This window comes from Lampetra fluviatilis, chromosome 34 (assembly GCF_964198595.1).
Source record: "Lampetra fluviatilis chromosome 34, kcLamFluv1.1, whole genome shotgun sequence".
NCBI lineage: Eukaryota > Metazoa > Chordata > Hyperoartia > Petromyzontiformes > Petromyzontidae > Lampetra > Lampetra fluviatilis.
Window position 1 is genome coordinate 10,337,769 of NC_136308.1, and position 22,936 is coordinate 10,360,704.

General features: G+C 51.5%; 2 protein-coding genes across 3 annotated transcripts in view; one reads left to right on the forward strand and one right to left on the reverse strand.

Annotated features, from left to right (window-relative positions):
• Nucleotides 1–6,217, forward strand: LOC144944375 (kunitz-type serine protease inhibitor-like). Of its 2 annotated transcripts, none has more exons than XM_078872489.1 (4): nt 1–665; nt 2,382–2,547; nt 3,545–3,709; nt 4,889–6,217. In XM_078872489.1, exons 2-4 carry the CDS (start codon nt 2,418–2,420, stop codon nt 4,906–4,908), a joined length of 315 nt encoding a protein of 104 aa, XP_078728615.1. In that variant the 5' UTR covers nt 1–665; nt 2,382–2,417; the 3' UTR covers nt 4,909–6,217. The 2 variants fall into 2 exon arrangements, with proteins under 2 accessions (XP_078728615.1, XP_078728614.1); XM_078872488.1 differs by having other exon boundaries at nt 174–665; nt 2,382–2,655.
• LOC144944412 (S-adenosylhomocysteine hydrolase-like protein 1) overlaps nt 5,202–22,936 on the reverse strand; it is a 24,604-nt gene continuing 6,869 nt past the window's right edge. The window contains exons 6-17 of the mRNA XM_078872552.1: nt 21,048–21,142; nt 19,458–19,564; nt 19,059–19,175; nt 18,651–18,714; nt 17,395–17,483; nt 15,366–15,436; nt 14,964–15,058; nt 14,420–14,518; nt 13,403–13,471; nt 11,546–11,624; nt 9,626–9,746; nt 5,202–5,493 (exon numbers count right to left, since the gene is read on the reverse strand). Coding sequence (XP_078728678.1) covers nt 5,202–5,493; nt 9,626–9,746; nt 11,546–11,624; nt 13,403–13,471; nt 14,420–14,518; nt 14,964–15,058; nt 15,366–15,436; nt 17,395–17,483; nt 18,651–18,714; nt 19,059–19,175; nt 19,458–19,564; nt 21,048–21,142 — 1,298 coding nt within the window. The remainder of the gene's footprint in view (nt 5,494–9,625; nt 9,747–11,545; nt 11,625–13,402; nt 13,472–14,419; nt 14,519–14,963; nt 15,059–15,365; nt 15,437–17,394; nt 17,484–18,650; nt 18,715–19,058; nt 19,176–19,457; nt 19,565–21,047; nt 21,143–22,936) is intronic.

The window sequence follows — 22,936 nt, forward strand, 5'->3', positions numbered from 1 at the left end:
GAGGCAAATTCCAACACGGAGTCAGTTGGGGGAATTTCTACGAACCGTGGAGGTGAGTCCAGGGTGGGTCGCGCTCGCGCGAGCGGGGCGGGCAGCGCGCACGCACGCGTGGGTCGAGGCGGCCCGTGACGGAAACATCGCCAACGCCGGTTGCGATTGGCGACGTCGCGGCCGTGCGTGCGTGCATGCATCTGGGTGTGTGTACGTGCGTGTGTGTGCATGCGTGGGGGAGCAGTAGTATATCGGTTAGCACACTGCACTACGAACCCGGCGAACCGGGTTGGATTCCCGCTCACGGCCAACACCAAATGACGATTATTGGAACTGGTTATGGGCCTCCCCTAGGTCGACTCGGCCTCAAATTAGTATCTGGTGCGGCGTGTAATCATCGCCACTGGGGAGACATAGGCGGCTGGGCGTGGTGCTGGCCACCCACCCCCTCGTGTGCCGTGATGGCCTTCTTAGGTGCTCGCTAACAGCACTTTCCCCTGCAGTCTGTTTAGGTTATACGGGGGATCTTGTCTTTGTTTGCATGCGTGCGTGCAGACAGGAACGTGCACGTGGTGGTGAACACCAATGACCCCGACTATGAGCACGTGTTCGTGGTGGAGAAGCTCTCCGATGATCAGCCACAGCAGCAGCAGGCGCAGGATGGACATGCGAAGGTGCGGCATCGCCCCGACATTAAAGCAAAGTTAACAGAGGCCCGGGCGCTCAATCGGCACCGCTCTGAGATCCTGGATTACAAAATCCCGTTTTCAGCCACTGCCTGTGATTAAACAGTGCAGTGAAATGACGATTTTAACCCTATTAAACTATTTCAAAAAATGACCAGGAAAGGCCCACTGAGCTATGTAGCTCTTTTTCAGAAGCTACCTGACCACAAATGATATCTCAACGAAGTGGCTTATCGTGTGGAATTATTTTGCAGTAACTAATGACTTACATCAATGCCCATTGACTCGTACAGAGACCCATAGACTCACGTAGAGGTCCATCGACTCGCCCGGAGAACGCTCGACTCACAGAGACCCATAGAACAGCACAGATTGATTTACACTGAGACCTCCTTTACCAGTGGCAAAATATAGTAGTAGGTTTTTACACTTTCAACTGGTACAAAAACTGACACCTTAATACAAGGCATCATGTTTGCAATAACCACAACACAAGCAGTCAAATTGCATTTTGACTGCTTGTGTTGTGGTTATTGCAAACATGATGCCTTGTATAAAGGTGTCAGTTTTTGTACCAGTTGAAAGGGTAAAAACTTACTACTAGCACAGATTGAGTTGTGATTAAACCAGGTTTTTGAGTGTAGTGAGTTGATGATGGTCTCAGTCCAATGACCGCACAAATAAAACCCCCATCGCTTGTCATTTGGCAATGACTTTAACTAAATTTCAGCTCCCAGATTCCAAATATCAGTTTGAATCTTAAGGTAATGGGACTTTTGACTCAAAATGAAGAGTTTGACTCTAAGATACTTAACTACATTTTTCAGACTTAGACGCATTTATTGTGATGCTGCTTTTATCCAGGAGAGCCTCGCTGAGCCTCAAGACCCTTTTCCCGGAGGGTCCTGCCAAGTTTTCACAGTCGGGCGATTTCGCTGCTGAGTCTAATCTCAATGAAGTCATTTGCAATCTTTTTTTTTTGCATTGGGATGTTTGGCGAAGACCAGTTAGAGTGAATGTCTATTTGAGCTATTGGAGAACCCAGAGGAAATGCATGCAGAGGGGGAGAAAACAGAGAGAGAAACGTGAATCGATCCCATACCCTTTGCTGTGAGGCACGAGTATTACCACTGTGACACACTGCCACTCAGTTGATTATATTCACGTGATTCGCGTTTCAGTCCGTTCAGTTGGAGATGATTCAGGGAGACTGAAACGGCGTCTGCTGAGTCACTTTTCACTCATCAATAATCTTCATGATGTTTCATTGACTTTGAAATGTTGATATATGAGTTGGTGATGTTCAGCAGACTGAAAATGTTGCGATGAAGGGTCAACTCGGCCCATCACTGAATGGAACATCACGAGTAATTGTCTCACGACTAAACTGGGCCCCTACCGCAAAGCTTTTGCCAGTTGCAATGCACAGCTCTCCGATGTGTTTTCTGGTTAAGTGAATTCAATTCGTCACATTTCAGCACGCGGAGCGAAACGTCGGACACAGCGCCGAACAACACGCGGCACAAGCCGCAAAGCACACCATGCACTTTTAAACTGTCCCTGCCACAGGCGCTTTGTCATGCTCCCCACGGCTTTTGGCTACAAAAGCTCCACTTACTTGAGCAGTACAACTCTGACTTTATCTCGACCTCCCGGTGCCTGTGTTTACGACCTCTGACGGGTTCCCCTACGGATGCCGCGCAGGCCGCGGTGGCCTCCTCGCGCGAGCGTTCGGTGCGGATGGCGGGCCACAAGAGGCCCACCACGTTTCCGGCGGGGCCACCGGGAGCCTCCGGGGTCGCAGAGAAAGAGGAGGGGCCGGCGAGCGTCCCCTGGGACGGGGCGACATGGAGCCACGTCCAGGCACCTGGCGAGTCTGAGGAGCGCAGCGAGGGCCTCGGGGAGGCTCCCAAGAGAGAGAGCTCGGATCCTCGAAGCCGCGAGCGGCGGCACATAACAGATGTGCAAGAGCCGGACGGTAGGACAGGCTATGCAGTGCAACCCCCTGACGGCGGCGTGCCGACACGTGACCTCTCGTTCATGTGCCCTGACTTGTGAAGCCGTAATCCCCATTGTTTAAATTACCAAGCCGGATGTGTGACAGCTTGCATGTCAATTAAGGTACATTTTCACCGTTTGTATGTGAAACGTCTTTTGCACCTAATTCAGCCAACCGTGCCAATCCGAGGAGCTAATCAGAGGTGACCGCATGATTGAGTCTACGTCCGAGGATGAATATTCGTGGAGGTTGTGTGTGACCGTGGCTAAATGGATAAAAGGATTCCCCCTTTACTGGACAGGCTATTTACATCCAGTTGGATGCTGTGTTTTGTTTTCAAAACTTATCCGAACGTAACCCCATGTCAATTTTCCATTCTACTGATTTGTGCGCTTGGGTCACTGGAGAGGGTTCCTCTGTTCTTCTATGGTTCATGCACGTTCTCTGTAATGTAAAGAGTAGTTCCTGCACACCGTCTATAGATGCTCCGAGTGTAAAGGTAAAGGTGCAGCCCTGCAATTACTTGCTCACTCCACTGCTGGATGAAAGGCCTCCATTAGAGAACCCACACTTTACCCCACCACAGACCATCTGCCCATTGTCTTAATTGTGCGTGCAAATTTATATGCTGGGTGGACAGATGTGGCGGGGATGGCGGTGGGTGGCAAGATTTAGGAGGCCTGCCCCACTGTTTCAATTGCTTTGCCGGGAGATCGAACCGGCGGCCTCTAGATTGTGCGAACCGTTACAGCCACGGCATTGACCCTCCAGTATTGAGAAGCCTTGAATTACTCTCACGCCAAGCACCTCGTCCCTCCCTGCCGTGTGTCCTCCGTGTCGCGGCGGTGACGGCGGCGACGGTGGCCAGGCCGATGTCGGCTGGACCTGGACGAGGGAGACTGCTCGCACCTCGCTCTGCGCTGGTACTACCGCCGCGCCAGCCACGACTGCCGCCTCTTTGTCTACACGGGCTGCGGCGGCAACGGCAACCGCTTCGAGAGCCGCGCCGAGTGCCAGGCGGAGTGTCGGCCACGTGAGGCCACGCATGCGCACACACGCGCGGACACGCGCAGACACGCGCTAGTGCCTCAGCGGAAACACCCACACACACACACGTGTACTTTAGCTCGTGTGCACGGGTCCACGCGCATGACCCCGTGCTTCTCCAGTGCGTGACCTCTTACCCGGAAATGTATTCCTTTTACACTATGGGAACCTCATTTGCCAGTAAAAATATGATAATTGGTTCTTTACCCTTCTATCTGGCAACAAAACTGACACCTTTTTACAAGGAGTCATGTTTGCATAGACCGCAATACCTGCAGTCATAATACAAACAAAAGAACATACATATATGTTCTTTTGTTTGTATTATGACTGCCAGATAGAAGGGTAAAGAACCAATTATTGTATTCCTTTTCTTGAGTTTTTTGTTTCCCTTTATTTTATTTTTGCTTTTCCTTCCCCCATGGTAATTCACTTGTGTCGTCCAGTGACAGCATATCCATTCGCAACTCCTGCCAGTGAAACGGGTTGACCACCCCATGTTAGCGTACGGCCTGCGAAAGATGAGTGGCCCTGTGACAGGCGGTAGGCGAACATCGTCCGCCTCTGCCTTTGTATTCACGCGAGGCGGAGCACCTGGGGTGGGTGACGCGGCTCGCCGCTTGTGGTAGAGGTTCGCGGTGCGAGTTCAGCGGCCGCCCCGATTATATCCCGCGGGGGAGGGGGGGGTAATAACCACGATAAGACCCCACGCGCCGTGGGGTCTTATCGAACGTCTTTTGCAAGAGTAGGCCGTTGCGTGTCGGCGTCGAGCCTCCAAGTTTGGCAAATTAAAAAGTTTACCCGAAAATTACTCGCGTGGGGATTCTGTACACAGCGGCAATTATCGGCCCCCTACTGGCAGACCAATGCCACAGGTCACTCCTGCAAATGAGCCTCATCGTGGTCTCTTGAGGTCTCACCTGGTTACACACAACCTAAAACCTTCTCACATGCCTACTGCAGAGGCATATGTTGCACTGCAAACCCAAATATGTTTTAGTCCTCACATCAGGAAAAGTATAATCTGGATACAAACCCAGGTTCTCAAGCGGCGCCGTACTCATCCGCCGGGCCTACCGCACCCGCAAGCCTCCCTAACACGGCCGTGTCTTGTGGTGTGTGTGTGTGTGCTGCGGCTGTCGCTCCACCCGTGTATCCCCGCCAGAGGCCGACCCCAGCAGATGACTCTCGGCCCACCGAGGTGGATCCGAGAACCGAGACTTGAAACGTAATGCACACGCGGGCACGCTGCCGGCACCCGGAGCCCGGTAACTCCGACGTGACGGTGCCAGCCACCCATCCGCCTGTCCTCTGTACCCCGCTGCCACCGCCACCGCCACCACCGCTGCCAACTCGCCCGCTAAAATTTACCAAAATCCCCCGTCCGCTCGATGACGCTCACCACCAGACCGCGGCATCTGGCTCCAGCCTCCCGGAACTCCGTCCGTCCATCCGTCGTGGAAATCCATCTGTGGTCGTCAGCTCCGAGCGTGGAGGTCGACGGCCAACGTGTGCCGGCACTGCCTCTCGGCGCAAACTCTCCCCGATGTTCCCCCTGCCCAGCCGATGTCGTCCCAATGCGGCATCTGTCTCCCGTCTTCCTCTCGCCCTCGCGCCTTCCATTTTCCCAAGGAGGAGGCCGCGGCAGTCGGGCTGCCTGCGAGCCTCGCGCTGCAAATCCGCAGTTTGCCGTCCTCTTCCTCCGCCTGATTGCATCCACCGGGATTAAGGGCCGAGTACCGGACACAAATCCGGGGGTGAACAGATCCCCTAGCTCAGGGCGACACACGGGTTCCACATTCACGCCACACTGAAGGCTAGTTCAGAGCGCGCTTTGGTTGGCGCGCATACGTGTGAGTGAGGGATTGTGTCTGCGTGTCTCTTTGGCGTCATTCCAGGTGGTGTGGGTATATGCGTGCTCGTGCGCGCTTGTGCTGGTATATCCGTGTGCGAGTGTATGTTCTCCTACGTAGGTGTGTGTGTCTGTGTGTTTGAGTGTGGGGAGCAGTAGGGTAGCAGTGAATGCGCTGCGCTACAAACCGGGCAACCCGAGTTCAATGCTGCTCACGGCCAACACCAGTGACGATTATCTGAACTGGTCCTGGGCCTCCCCTAGGTCGACTCAGCCTCAAATGAGTACCTGGTGCGGTGTGTAAACATCAACACTGGCGAGACGAAGGCGGCCGGGCGTGGTGCTGGCCACCCACCCCCTCGTGTACCTTGCCGGCCTTTGTAGGTGCTCCCTTAACAGCACTTGCCCCAACAGTCTGTTAAGGCTACACGGAGGGGGGGGGGGCTTTGTCTGTGTGTGTTTGACTGTGCCTGTGCGTGCACGCTCGTTTGCGCGCGATTTCCCTGTGCTGGTCTCACGGGAGAGACCGTCCATCTCTCTCGTTGTCGCGTGAACCGCATTTGGTGCCTGCAACAACAACAATTGCTCGCTGACACTCAACACCTGAAGTCCTCGTTTGTTTATTTGTTTAAATGGTGCTAAACAACTCAATAGGGGGGAAGGGGGGGGGGCATTGCAGGGGGGAAGGGGGATCTGTGTTTCAATTCAGGTGCTCCTGGTGTTCTTGAACACATTCCACAAAGATTAGGAAGGGGGTTCTGTTACCCTCGAAGTCGTTATTATGTAAGGGGCGCATGTATTTGCTATTCAGATATATTTTTTTAGCGGCCTTATAGCCCGACTATTAAGGGCAGCGGCGAGTGTGAATGCCTTCGCGACCTCAGACTATCTTCCGTATGTTTACATAACTTCAAGAGGGTACTTATATTTAATAAATAAACACATACGTGCGTTGTGCGTCTGCTGACGCGTTGTACTACGTGGGTGACTGCGATGTGGACTGTGGGTGGGCCCTGTCTGCATGTAAATGGTGGCCTGGGGTCATTATCCTTGAAAAACAACTAACCGCAGAACGTGGTTGTCAATTGCCATCCACGCCTTCACGAGCCCACACTGACGATCGTGGTGAAGCATGATATCGTAGCCTCCGTGGCGTTCATCCAGCAGTGGATTGACAAAAGGGCTCGCGGGAGTGGTCGCGCTGGGAAACACTACCAGCCAGGAGGCTGCGGACTAAAAGCTAAAAAGCCAGCTACACGTTGCGAGGAGAAGGAGAGAATAATGGATGCAGACGGCACAGGGTAGGTGGCACAGTGGGTAACGCCCGCGCCTCAGAGCAAAAAGGGACCTGGGTTCGATTCCCGACCTGGGCGCCTCTCTGTGTGGAGTTTGTTTCTCCCGCTGTTCTCTGGTTTTCTCCAATAGTCAAAAATAACACGCACAGTGAAACTGTTACTCGCCAAAAAAAAAACATCCAACAGCTGAAAAATTACACTGCGAATTAATAAACTGTGATCACACACAGGAGAAAAAGTCCGGTGGAAACTTGGCAGGACCCTCCGAAAAAAGAAACTTACGACTCCGTGAAGCTTTCCCGGGTAAACAAGCAGAAAAATTATGATAATAATAATTAGCCAACCAACCGCACAGAACCACAGTGGACGGACACTGGTAGTATTTTAAAAAACAAACAATTTCTTTGTAAGAATTGGGAAGCTACTCAACTTCTAAAAATAACTATAGGGTAGTTTTCTTTATTATTACATTCATTTTTTTCTTTAACTTTTTCGTCTCTATGTTTTACCACGATGGTGCTATTTGAGACGAAGAATCCATGCAGGACTCACGCACAGCACTGCAATTGTTCACATCAGAGAATGGCCCACGGAAGTGACTATTACAGAGCTGCCTCTGAGATCCATCCAAGTGACATCTGGTCGACTAATTAGAGGGCAGCACTTTCCCACCGACACTGCCACAGATAGTCACGTGATGATCAAAGTGATATTTTTATTTCTCACGGCTAGGACAAATTAAGTGCACAATCAAATTTCATACGATTTGTTTTGTGTGTGGGTGCCCGGGTGTTTGGTGACCAGGCTGAGACAATCACCAACTCGCTGCACTTGAGAACCCAGTTTATTCACAAGCAGGTGAAACCGGCCTTCAAACCCAAAGATCTTGGCAGTACCAGCTCGATGGCCTGACCTTTCATGATTTTTTCTCCACTGCACATCTGAGCCGTGTCAGGGCCATGCCAAGCCACCTGAGACCCCGGTTAATCATAAAAACGAGAATACATTCGTCAAAAGCACAGCCTTATGAGGAACAATATATCATCGCTGACGTTCTGGGCAATGGCCATCCGCCATGGCACATGAGTGTATGTATCCATTATAGAGGTTTTTGGATGAGATCGCGTAAATATATAAATGTGTCGTGAAAACCCGCCACCACCTGACACAGCCAACTAGTAAGGGTTGTCACGTAAACAGAACGTGCCAATTCGTCACTAGTACAGCACACCGGTGTGGTGGAGAGCCAAGCTGAGTACGACGTTTCACCAGTAATTACAACTAGCTTCATCAGGCGACAGCCAGATTTGTGGAGAAGTCCACCTGTTTCGTTCCTTATATAGAGGTGTAGATGTGTTGATCACCCTTCTGCGCTCTTGTACAATTTGGGGGGGGGGATTACTGAGGCAATGTACATTATGCCTGATTACGCTAGTTGTAATTACTGGCGAAACGTCGTACTCAGTTTGTATTTACACGATCTAACCCAAAAACCTTTATTATGGATATTGGTCGCGAAAGCCTACGTGTTAAAGTGTATGTATGTTGAACTTCTTTTTCACCGTACGTAGCCAACTGTGCTAATCGGAGGTGAGGGGTAAGGACAACAAACTAAACACAAAAAGCAGTTCTAAAGAAATGAGTTTCAATCTAGATTTGCATCGTGCCAGTGGCTTCCTAATATCGGAAGAAGAGCATTCCAGACGGCCGCAGAAACGCATCTGAAAGAGCGCGATGCAGTGACCGTCTTTGTTCGATGGTTAGCTAAAGGCGCTGCAAGGATTACCGGAGTTCGCGTGATGGTTTATGCTCCTTAACGAGATCAGCAAGGTATTGTGGTTTATTTGTGGTAGGCACTTTGTGTGTAATGAGTGCGAACTTATAATGTATTCGATGGGCAACCGGAATCCAATGCAGTTCGGGCAAGTGCAGGAAAATGTCTTATCAGTCAGTGTCGTTGACAAATGTGTTGCGATTGTTGTCTGTGCTTGTGCACGCACCACTGCCAACAGCAGCATCGCCAAGTAATGGGTTGAACCACATGGAGCAACACCCAGGGTCTCGATGGCTCCAGTCTAGCAGTCTTGCTGACCTCAGAGCAACGTGCTCACCTCGGCCCGTCTACTTCGTGATGGAGAGGCAGTGAGTGGGGCCACACAGGGAGCAGGCAGGGACACCAGCGAGGTGTGGCGAGAGTCGGGGTGGGCCACACGGAGACAGCTTGTGTTCAGTACCTGGCACAAAGACACAGATCCTTCATATAGCCTGAACAGATTGTTGGGTCAAGTGCTGTTAGGGAGCACCTATGAAGGCCAGCAGGGCATACGAGGGGGTGGGTGGCCAAGACCACGCCAGGCCGTCTTTGTTTCCCCAGCAGTGATGTTTACACACCACATCAGGTACTCATTTGAGACCGAGTCGATCTCGGACTGGTTCAGATAATCGTCATTGGTGTTGTCCGTGAGCGGCAATCGAACTTGGGTCGCCAGATTCGTAGTGCAGCGCCGACCGCTGCACTACTTGACACGTATCCGCACACAAAGACACACATCCCATGTGTAGCTTTCTAGACTGTTGGGGCAAGTGCTGTTAGCAAGCACCTATTTAAACACAAGCAGGCCGACACAGATGATGTAAATGGTTTGTGTGAGACGACAGCATTTAAACATAGGGGTTGCGTTGGTAGTTCATGTTGCTGTGAGATAGTACTGGTGGTTCACGTGGTTTGTGAGTGGTGGTTCACGTGGTTTGGTACCGGTAGTAGTTTGCCTTGAAGGGGCCGCCCTTGTTGAGGCCCAGGTAGCGCGCCTGCTCGTCAGACAGCTCGGTGAGGCTCGCACCGAATGACGGCAAGTGGAGGCTGGCCACGTACTCATCTACTCACCACACACACAGTGATACTCACCTACTCACCATCACACACACAGTGATACACTCATCTACTCACCACACACACAGTGATACACTCACCTACTCACCATCACACACACAGTGATACACTCATCTACTCACCACACACACAGTGATACTCACCTACTCACCATCACACACACAGTGATACACTCATCTACTCACCACACACACAGTGATACACTCACCTACTCACCATCACACACACAGTGATACACTCATCTACTCACCACACACACAGTGATACTCACCTACTCACCAGTACTCACCATCACACACAGTGATACACTCACCTACTCACCACACACACAGTGATACTCACCTACTCACCATCACACACACAGTGATACACTCATCTACTCACCACACACACAGTGATACTCACTTACCATCACACACACAGTGATACACTCATCTACTCACCACACACACAGTGATACTCACCTACTCACCAGTACTCACCATCACACACAGTGATACACTCACCTACTCACCACACACACAGTGATACACTCACCTACTCACCACACACACAGTGATACACTCACCTACTCAGCATCACACACACAGTGATACTCACTCACCAGTACTCACCATCACACACAGTGATACACTCATCTACTCACCACACACACAGTGATACTCACCTACTCACCATCACACACACAGTGATACTCACTCACCTACTCACCAGTACTCACCATCACACGCACAGCGATACACTCACCAGCACTCACCACAAAGATAGACAAAGATAAAGATCCCCCGTATAGCCTTGACAGACTGTTGGGGCAAGTGCTGTTAGAGAGCACCTATTTAGGCCAGCCACGGCACACGAGGGGGTGGGTGACCAGCACCGACCGCCTTTGTCTCCCCAGTGGCGATGTTTACATATCGCACCAGGTACTCATTTGAGGGAAGCCCAAGACCGGTTCAGATAATCGTCACTGGTGTTGGCTGTGAGCGGGAATCGAACTTGGGTTGCCGGATTCACAGCGCAGCGCGCTAACCGCTACACCACCGCTCTTCTGTTGAAACGCACATACATAGAACGTACGCCTCTATGTTGACCAGTGCTGTGTGTGCCGAGGCAATTCCAAACCCTGGCATTCTCACAGGCCACTCCGGCAGTCATGGCTTTCCACTAAAGCCAAAGTGAACCTATGCCCTTGGGAGGTCACTCATTTTTTTTGTACCGCCTCCACAGTACACACATACACACAACTTCCACCAGGCCACAGCACACACACACACACACAAATACCTCCAGGCCACAGTACACACACACACAACTACCTCCAGGCCACAGTACACACACACACACACAACTACCTCCAGGCCACAGTACACACACATACACACAACTACCCCAGGCCACAGTACACACACACACAACTACCACCAGGTCACAGTACACACACACACAACTACCCCCAGGCCACAGTACACACACACACACAACTACCCCCAGGCCACAGTACACAGACACACACACACAACTACCACCAGGCCACAGTACACACACACACACAACTACCACCAGGCCACAGTACACACACAACTACCACCAGGCCACAGTACACACACACAACTACCACCAGTCCACAGTACACACACACACAACTACCACCAGGCCACAGTACACACACAACTACCACCAGGCCACAGTACACACACACAACTACCTCCAGGCCACAGTACACACACACAACTACCACCAGTCCACAGTACACACACACACAACTACCCCCAGGCAGTGGCCTACCGAGCTTCTTGGGCAGGAGGTAGACGTCGCGCTTGTAGCGGCCCTCGGGCGCGTTGTTCAGCTCAATGAGAGCCAGGGCCTGTGAGGGCAGACCCGGGGAAGGGGGGCCGGGGGTGAGGGGCGGGGGGCAACAGGGCGTGAGTTCACACACGGGGGGGGGGGGGGGTCAATGCCGGATTAAGCAAGTGCGGGGCCTGTAGCATATGCTATGAAGGGGCCGTAAATAAATAAATAAACACCTCAATATAAAAACACATACATTTTTAACTCACACAGTAATGTAATTGTATTTTTTTATTTGCTATACGGCAAGATAATATGACAAATCGCCAAACTTAAACACCCAGTCGTTCATACAAGTTGAAGGCAGTATAGTACTATAGTAATAGAGCAAGTGCATAATCACTGAACCGGAATTGTTAGCTTGAAATCATTTAGCGCGGGGCCCTTAAAAGTGCGGGGCCCGTAGCTACTACTTATGTGGCTACTTTTGCAACTAGGATCATCCGGCACTGGGGGGGTCCTGTCTGAACAGACGACGTGAGATGGGGATGCGAGGTGAAGTGAGCGAGATGGGGGGTACAGGCAGAGGCATTGGCGTTCTTGCCACTTCTTGACCATTATTATTTGTCAGTTTGTTTTACGTCGCTGAGTTTATTTTCTCTGAAAAGGCCGTACAACGCATAACAAACGACGCGATGCCCCGATCCACAAACACACGAAGGAGACGTCACGGCGATACGCTCCGCTGAGCGTGACGCGCTTGTCTGGCTTGACCAGCTGAATGTGAAATCGTAAGTTGTTGCTCGGCATCAATGTCAGTAGCCATACGACATGAAGAAGGCTGCGAATTCAAATCGTGCTCCGGGCGTGGAAGTCATGGGATGTAGACGTTTCCTTTTGGAACTCTTGCGGTGTTCCACCTTGCTGCAGAGAATGACCCCTGAAGGTGAGGTCACAGAGAGCTTAGTGGAAAAGAGCACTCGATAGTGTGATATCCACACTCGGGGTGAAACTTTCATATTCCCTGCAAACAGTGCTGGTCGTATGGAAATCAAAGAGAACGTTTGAATAACCCAAACAATGATAATGGATATCCATTTATTTCGTGACTGCAAGGATTCAAACTCTTTGTTTTTTTCGGTAAAGTCACGTAGGTAAAAAAATAAATGGAAACGTGAAATTTAGTTGCTTTCATTTATTTAATTTTTTACTTACGTGACTTTACCGAAAAAACCAAAGAGAATGGATATCCATTGTAATTTATCTGACTACATTAACCCCGCCCCTCTGATCTTCGCACCTGATTGACTCACAAGTGGATACAACATCACATTTACCCCCCCCCCCACCCTCTATTTAAGACCGAAACAGGATGAGGATTTATCCACAACTCTGGTTGTCGCCTGATGAAGCTGGTTGTAATTAACGACGAAACGTCGTACTCGATTTGGAAATGTTGTGGGTTTACTCTCCAACACAGCGGTGTGCTGTACTAGTGACTAATTGGCATGTTTTGTTTACGTGACAAACCTTACTAATTGGCTGTGTCGGGTGGTGGCGGGTTTAACGACACATTTATATTTATGCGATCTAACCCAAAACAAAACCGTCTGTTATGAATGATATTTGTCGCGAAAGCCTCAGTGTTAAACTGAACGTTTAGATTCTCAATACCGGCTGACAGTGGCTTTTGGTGCAGTGCAATGCGACAAGCTCAGACCACCCAGCTCACTACACTTGAGAACCCAGTATTTTTTTTCTTCCCAAAGGCGGTCGAAAACCCAGATTCAAACCCAGGAACCTCCGGTGCTGCCGGCACCCTGAGCTCATCGGCCACGTAGCCGGGAATCTCACCTGCGTGGTGGCGGTGACGGACAGCACGCATGTCGGCACGCCAGCACAGCTCAGGTTCAGCAGCCGGCCCTGCCCATGACACACAAAGACAAAGATCCCCGATTGTTGTCTTATCAAACTGTTGGGGCAAGGGCGGTTAGCGAGCACCGATGAAAGCCAGCATGACACACGAGGGAGTGGGTGGCCACCTTTGTCTCCCCAGTGCTGTTGTTTACAAGGCACTCCAGGTACTCATGCAAGTAGAGGAGCCCCGGGATTGGGTTAAGATATTCACCACCATTCATCGAACTCAGGTCGCAGGGTTTGTAACACAGTGCACTAATCATTGCACTGACACTCCACTATACACACGCATGCACACTCGTATACAGGTGACAATACGCATGGGTCGTGGAAATAATTAGACCCTACTTCACCACGCTGGTCAAGCCAGTGCCCATCGAGCTGCATTGACTTCCAGTTACCGAACGAATACATTATAAGGACGCACTCACTACACACAAAGTGCCGACCACAAATAAACCAGAATACCTTGCTGATCTCGTCAAGGAGCATAAACCATCAGCACGCGAACTCCGGTAATCCTTGCAGCGCCTTTAGCTAACCATCGAACAAAGACGGTCACTGCATCGCGCGCTTTCAGATGCGCTTCTGCGGCCGTCTGGAACGCTCTTCCTTCCGATGTTAGGAAGCCATTGGAGCTATGCACTATTAAATCATCTCGATTGAAAACTTATTTTTATAGAACTACTTTTTGTGTGTTTAGTTTGTCCTTACATAAAAGGGCGTAGGGCAGAGGTGTGGGAGAGAGACAACAATGGCCTTGTCGGGTCCACCCTCTGCCCATAACGTAGTGCGCCAGTGACCGACAGCGCCTGTTTTATGCACAGTGGTCAACCCATCCAAGCACTAACTAGGCTCCACCCTGCTTTGCTTCCCATGGCTTAATGAGACCCGGTGATTTCGGCATTTTCAGGATAACCTCAGCCGAGCACTCGGACCGGTGCTGGCACTGACCTCGGCCAGCAGGGTAATGCGTTTGCCATCCGGCCAGATGATGTGGTCGACCTGGGGGCGAACTCGCTCCCACGTGAGCTCAGTGGTGTGCAGGCTGGCCTGGAAGGGGGTCGCACGGGACACGCACACAAAGACATTCAGAACCACGTGACCCACACTCGCCCCGAAATACGACCCACACCACAGCAGATATCCCGTGCACGGCCGTGTGTCTGTGTGTGTGAGAGTGGGGAGTGGTAGTGCAGCGGTTTGATTCACCGCTTACGTCCGACACCAGTGATGATTATTTGAACCGGTCGACCGAGTCGAGGCCCAGGACAGGGCCTCCCCTAGGTCGACTCAGCCTCAAATGAGCACTTGGTGCAGTGTATAAACATCTCCACTAGGGAGACAAAGGCGGCCGGGCGTGGTGCTGGTTACCCACCACCTCGTGTGCCGTGTCAGCCTTCGTAGGTGCTCGCTAAGAGCACTTGTGCCAACAGTCTGCACAGGCGACACGGGGGATCTTTGCCTTTGCTCATGCACCCACGTGACGGATCCCTACCACGTCGATCTCGGTGTTGGAGTGTCCCATGTTGCACACGATCGCTCCTCCCTTGAGCCGCTCCATGTGCTCACGCCGCACCACGTGCTTGTTCCCTGCGCAGCGGCACCATCGACACCATCAGAGAGCACCACCGCTCAACCATGACCGCCACCAGTGCCATCATTCGACACTCACCACCACCACCTCCACCGATCGACACTTACTGCCATCGCCACCGCCATCATCACCACCATTGCTCAACACTCACTGTGATCACCATCATCGCCACCGATGGACACTTACTCCCACCACCACCACATGTCACCCACTGCCACCATCACCACAAATCAACACTCACCGCCACCGCCGTCATTATCATCATCACCACCGCCACCACCCACGCACACCGCAGGCACTTACCGGTGCAGGTGATGATGATGTCCACCAGACTCACCACCTCGCCCAGCTTCACCACTCGGAAACCGTCCATGCTGCATGCGCACGAGACCACGCATGCACCAGCGTGTAGCACAAGCGAGGGCGACGCTCCACCCCGGCTCCCCATGCGCTCGCCCAAACATTAGGATTCCCTCTAGCCACGGGTGAGTGGGTGGGCGGCTTAGAGGTCAGAGCACTGAGCTGGGACGGCTGAGATGCTGTGTTAGGATGTGGGTCTACAGTGCAATGTAATATGGACGAGGAAGCCACTGGAGCTATGCACTGCTTTTTGTGTTTCATTTGTCCTTCCCCCCCCATTTTCGATTCGCAAGGTTGGCACGAAAGAAAGTTCAACGTGCAGTACATGCATTGCCACCTTGTAGTATAATATTAAAGACACATTCATGAAACGGTTACTTGAGGAAGTACAAGGTGTGTGTTTATTGATGTATCTTTAACAAATGGGACAGTGCTAGGCAGAGAAGAGGAAATTGTTGAGCCTAAACGTGGACAGAAGGGAGCCAACAGCATGGACAAATAGGGGGTGCCCACCCCTTCCTGGCTCCTGCCCCTCGCCGACCCCCTTTGTCTTCCCAATGCAATGACACCTCATTGCTTTTCAGCCCCCCAGCTACGACCAGGGCCCTATCCCAGCTCATCCTGATCAATCCCTCTTCATTTACTGCCTTCAAAATTGCACCACCTACTTACAAACACATTCCTGCGGAGGGAGCTGGTCGGAACGTTGGGTTGCTCGGTCAATGGCCAGGGTCAACGGCGGCGTAGTGTATTCCGCAAATATGACCGACTGTGAGGGCGGGCATAAGCTGGCGTGAGTAGGTTAAACGTTGAGTTTTATAAGGGCACCACAGGGTGACCAGCCCCTCCCCACCCAGCCCCACCCCTCCCACCCCCCACCCAGCCCCACCCTCCCCACCCAGCCCCTCCCCACCCTCCCCTCTCCACCCAGCCCCACCCCTCCCATTTTTGGATGCACGACGGACGGACGGACACAATAATCCCCTGTGGGTTGTGGTAACCAGGAGGTTCCTACCAGTATAACTTAATTCTTAATTTACAATCGTTATCACCCTATGTGCAATTTTATAATCGCTTTAAAGCGACTTGGTAGAAGGCGCTTTATGCATTTTGATAGGCTAATAAGAATTCCATTGTGACGTCAGAGTTTTACAAGGTATATAAGCTGAAAAGACGTTTTTACTAAGTGCGGACTTTTTTCCCCATCGACCAGGGGTTTTGGGTTTTCAAGTGCAGAGTGCGGATGCTGGGGTCACCGATGACTGCGCACAACACCCCATGGGGTGGGTTTAAAATTTAATGTTGCTGAATTCCATTTCTGCGACTTCAAAACAAAAATACAATAATTGGTTTTATCGCCATTTGATAAACATGTCGACAGCAGGGCACGTGGGAGAGTGCAGTGGCCCCCTGGTGTGGACAAGGGGTCACTTGAAGGCATCTCAGAGGTAGTTCTGCGATATCACGAGCTATTTTAAACGGCAATCGCTACCTAAATTAAAGAATGTATTCACGTTCATTGAAACTAACACAGCATTACTAAAAGATTACTAAACATTTAGTGTAACTAATAAACTAGGACAAACCTGTATCACCATGTAAGCAAATATACCTTCATGTTAACAAACCTAAAATAATATCACAGAACATAATTTATTCAAATACATGAACCTTTAAGTATAACTTCCTACCACTTCCTGCTCTCTTGTGTGCGCGGATTGATGACATCACATCACCTAATTAAGGCCCAAGGCTGGAGTACATTTTCACAATTCTGGCGACTGCCTGATGATGCTTGTTGTAACTACCAGTGAAACGTCGAATGACTAAAGAGTTAAGCATAGTGGATCGCTCTGTCTAACATTACCAGTGTACCAGTGCGCTGAAGCAGAAAACACACGGGTTAATACATTTGCTCGCCCAAAAATCGATTGTGACTCAAAACGGGGAAAACGATTCCCTGTGCGCTCACCACGCCTGCAGAGCACAGATGGGGTCGACCTCGGTGACGTACACGATGGAGCAGAGGCCCTTGAGCGCAGCGCAGCAGCCCTTGCCGACCTGTGGCCCCCACACACAAGCCACGTTGGGCACGGCAACGCCACGGCCGTCGTATATGCATCGCACCACGTATCTGCGCGAGAGCTTCGATGAACCGTAACGGAAACAATGACACGTGCGTTTATATCTGTGACTCGTCGGAAGTGGAAGGGTGGCTGGAGGGGTCAAAGGGCTGAGCCTACACCGCTGAGATCCTGGGTTCGATGCAGGCAGTCGCCTGTGATTGGACCAGGTTCTCAAGTGTAGAGAGCTGATGATCTTAGCTCGGTAACCAATGAGTAAACCGTTGCATAAAATGTGGTACTGCGCTTAATTTGTCATTCCTCTCATATGCAGACCAAGTGGGAAAGTGTTTTGCTGTCCTGTGTGTGGACCAGACGTCACTCTAGGGGTTCTCTGAGGGTTCTCAGCGGTAGCTCTGTGATATCCGCTTCCATGGGCCATTCTCAAAGACAATAGGTTTCACTGCTCTGCGAAAGATGCGAATGGAGTCTTCGCCTCATGACAACACACCGAAAACACGATCATAAAAATGAGGAATTCCCCAATAAAATTTTGGGCCGGCAGAATTGACGTTGGTGCGATAAATACCAACGGATGCACGGGGCGATGCCTAGCGAGTGCCTACCCATTCACTGGAGTGGCACTAGGCAAGTAATGATGCATGGATTCATTGAGTAAAGCTGATTCTTAAGCTTAGTACATATAGACACGTGTGTGTGCGAATCGATTTATACAATGTATGCGAATCGCATGCTGCTGTTACGTTTAGACCAACGGAGAGAACAAAACGGTTGCAAACGAGACAAGGGAATGAGAATACGGCTAGAAAACAAGAATCGTTTCATCGCTGGAATCGCCGCCATGGATAGCTACAACTCGCGAACTCGCCGTGGAGGCCGATATGGTGTAAAGCAGCGTTCTTCCTTGCAAGGCCACTGGTGGCCCCTGATGGCCTTTAGTGTGGCCCCTAACGTGACAATACACAAAATGTGAAAACACCCCCCATCATCATCATCGTGCTGCTGTCAAACCCACAATGGTTTAACATGTGTGGCGGTTCCTCACACTGATGATGTCTTATCGGTGAAAGTGCCCCCCCCCCCCCCCTCTGAAAATGAGTGAAGAGCACCGGTGTAGACTGTCACGTGGCTAACTGGCACCTACCTCTCCGTAGCCACAAATGACAGCCTGCATCCCGCCCAGCATCACGTCGCACGAGCGCTTCAGCCTGCGAGCGCAGGGTTGGAGGGGGGCGAGGGGTGAGCGAGCGAGCCGATACGGAAACGCAGGACATCCACGCTGGGCAGGGTTTCGCGGACTCACACGGATCGGTCACAGCACCGTCGCTTTCTTTTATATTTTTAAAAATGTATTTTCATCCCTTCCCTCGTTTTATTCACCAATCGCATTCTTGGCATCGCTTCGCCACCAGATTAAGGATCCGTTCGGACCTCTCTCAGAGCATTGCGACACCCCCTCCCCCCACCTCCATGTTAGAGAATGGCTCGCGGAAGCAGATGACACAGAACTACCTCTGAGATCCCTTCAAGTGCCGGCTCTGGGAGGACGTACCCGTCGAGCACGGTCTCGCGGCAGGTGTAGAGCGTGTCGAACTTGTGCTTGGTGACGGAGTCGTTGACGTTGATGGCCGGGATGGTCAGCTTGCCGGACTTCGACAGCTGATACAGCCTGCGCACAGCACGGCGCACAGCACAGCGCACAGCGCGGCACACAGCACGTCACCGCTGCGCCGCGTCGTGGTGCCTGGAGCCGTCCAATTCCTAAAGAAGCTCCCAGCACGCGAAACGTCGGACATCACGCTGAACAACGCGTCTCAGCACAACCCGAGATCGCATCGGAGAGCAAATGAAGGACGCGCGTCCCCCCACCTCTCCCGCTCGGCCCCCCACCTCTCCCGGTCGGCCCCCCACCTCTCCCGCTCACCCCCACCTCTCCCGCGCGGCCCCCCACCTGTGCACGCCGGTCACGCTCTCCTCCACGACGCCCTTGAGCTGGCGGAACACGTTGGGGTACTTGCGGTACATCCAGTGCGTCAGGTCCCCCCCGTCGTCCAGGATCTGGGGTCGGAGTCAAGCACAGGAGGTTCTCGGGGCACAGGGCGGCGCAGGCGGACGTGGGGCGCAGCGGTGGCGAGACCTTAACCACCCCCACATCTCTCCGATTAGCACGGTTGGCGACGTACGGTGCGAAAGAAGTTCAACATACATGCAGGTTGTGGGTTCGATCCCGACGCTGACGCCTCTATATTTGAAGTCTTCCACATTCTCCCCGTGATCGTGTAGATTTTTTCCCCTCCACATTTAGAATCTGCATGCTTTTAGAGTATTTGGCTGCTATAAATGTCCACATAAGCCACTTTGGTTGAGCTATCATATGTGGCCCGGTCGCTTCTGAAAATAGCTATATATAGCGCATTGGTCCTTCCCTCGTAAAATAAAAAAAATAGTTTATAGTTTTAGAGTTTACAGGTGGACGCCACACGCCCACCCTCCCAACCGACTGCTGTGCGTGCGCGGTGGGTGAAGCTACTGCCGAGGCAGGCATCGAGTCATCAATTCATTAAATAACATTGATCCTTATACACTTCGCATCTGTCCACAGGAGTGTCCTTTGTTTAACAAGGGGATGAAACACAGGCCCATTGAGACGCGTGGCACGTTTTCGGGCCACCCACCCGGACAGACCCGGCTTAAATGGAGCCATTGTTATAATGATGTTGTTTATGATGAACCGGCTATGCTCCTGCTTATTACATAGAGGTGATCATTTCCTCTGGACAATGAAGCTCAACTGTTGTATAATCACCTCAAAGTGATTTTGCCATTCAATTGCTTTGCCTTAGAGTTGGTGAATTGCAGATACATCCACTCACCCACTCACCCAGTCACCCATCCACTCACTAACCCAGTAACCCTTAAACCCACTCACTCGCCCATCACCTTCACACACATATATTTGTGGCAGTGTGAAGTAATATGGTTCATGCTTTCGTCACAGCCCTACACAGGAGAGAGTATTTAGTTACATTAATTAGTTGGTGACAAGACTGCATTGGCAGTGGTGCACGGGCACAATTAACAACAATATATTTCCATTCATAAATAACACAATGTGGCCTTAAAAAGAAAACGAATATAATAGTTGACGTTTCGGGCAACGGCCCTTGCTGATCTTGTCAAGGAGCATAAACCATCACGCAAACTCCGGTCATCCTCACAGCGGCTTTTGGCTAGCCATCGAAGAAAGACGGTGCTCACCGCGTCGCGTGGCGCTTTCAGATGTGCTGCTTCCGCGGCCGTCTGGAACGCCTCTTCCTTTGGATATTAGGAAGCCACTGGAGCTATACACTTGTAAATATAAATTGAAAACGAATTTCTTTAGAACTGCTTCTTGTGTTTAGTTTGTTGTTCTTCACCCGCACCTCCGATTAGCACGGTTGGCAACGTACGGTGCGAAAGAAGTTCAACATGCACACATACAGGCAGAGTGCAGTACGAGAGTGTGTTTACAAAGAGAGAGAGGGGTGCAGAGAAAAGTCACCATGTTCGGTTTCCATCCGTCCGAGTACACGCAGCGCCCGATGCACCACCAGAAGTCCTCCTCTGACTCGCCCTTCCAGGCGAACACCGAGCACCCTGCAGACGAGCGGCGGGCACGGCGACTCCTCTACTTACGAACATTCGACTTACGAATTTTCAGAGATGCGAACAAACCTGGTCCGTATGTCGAGTTGCCTGTTCGGACCGAGAGTCGTGAGTTCAACCACCACGCAATAGATGGCGGTGGTTGTTCGGTGTCGTTACCCTTCATTTCCAACATTTCTGCCTGGGCCGCCGCCATGGTCTGTTGTCGTTGTGTTGTCGCTGTGTGGTTCACTACAACGTTCTCTGTGATTTCCACGAACATTATCAACCCCCATCATGTCTCAGAAGCGTGGCATCTACATCTGCAGAACGTGAAGAACCAGTGGCACCGACACCTACAGGAGATTATACAACTTGTAAAGCCATTCCCCGTGTTTAGTGTACACGCCGTACAACACGTTTGGAATCGACAGGAGTAACGTTGGACTTACGAACAAATCGACTTACGGACGGACCTCTAGAACCTACGCCGTTCGTAAGTAGAGGCGTCCCTGTATGTTGAACTTCTTTCGCACCACACGTAGCCAACCGTTGCAGCCAGGACTCAATTTCTCACTCAATAGTTTTCACCGTCGCTGGCATGCCGGAGATGGCACGTGACCAGTAGCCACAGGTGTGGTGAGAAGTTATTACTGGGCCTTGCGTGTAGCCGACGATGCTACAATGGTAATTACTTTGAGTGATAAATTTATGTGGATGACATACAATACGAGAGGGGGTGGTGTGGCCAGGAAACGTGGCAGGTCAACCTTTGTCTCCCCAGCGCTGATGTTAACATGCTGCATTACGTTAATCACTCACCACTGATGTTGGCCATGGCTAGGAATAGAACTCGGGGTTTGTAATAATGCGGTCTGGCAAAAACATGACGCCACCCCACCTCCTCGTGCAGTCAGACGGTAACTTCATGGTGTGTTATGAGCAATGCCATTGGGGGGGAGGCTGACTTGAGACAGCTGATTTCCCACATGGCAAGCTCACATCCACGGAGACTATGGATGGGGGCGAGGGGCTTGGTGACCCTTCCACCTCGAATTTAAGGACCAAAAATCCAGGGAAATATAGCGCAAGTCACAACACACACACACAGATGCACCCGGACACACACACAGACACGTGTGCGCACACAAGGATTCCCCGTGTAATCGTTGGTGGGATTGCACAAATGTTGCTAAACATTTGGGGTGCCACGATGGCGAGATGTTAACTACCTCGCCTGGTATGCAGGAGGTGTGAGTTCGATCCCTTCCCTGGCGCCTGCTGTATATTGGCAGTTTGCGTGTCTCTCTCCCCGTGGACGTGTGGGTTTTTCTCCGGGGCCTTCGTTTTCTCCCTCCACCTTTAGAAACGCGCGTTTAGAGTGTTTGGCTGCTATACATTTCCACGTGATAAGCCACTTCGTTGAGCTGTCATTTGTGGCCAGGTCGCTTTTGAAAAAGAGCTACGTAGCTCAGTGGGCCTTACCTGGTAAATAAAACTATTTTAACTCCCTTTCCCGTGAGTGTGTCGATGAGGAGCCCTATACCGTGGCTCGCCAGAAGGCAGGCGCAGCAAAAAATGTGAACTCCACCTGTGCCGTCTGTAAGGCATAGAGCGTTTCACCCCCCATGCAAGGATTTCCTCCGGGTCCTCTGGTTTCCGCCCCCATGTAAGCACTCATTAATTGGCCGATAACACCTCAATATATCTAGAGGACCGCAGAACTTGGGCAATTATTGTTGGCGCCGCCTCACCGCGTGGTTGCTGCTGCCTTCCTGCTCGTCTGTGGTTCCTCCTCGCGCCTGA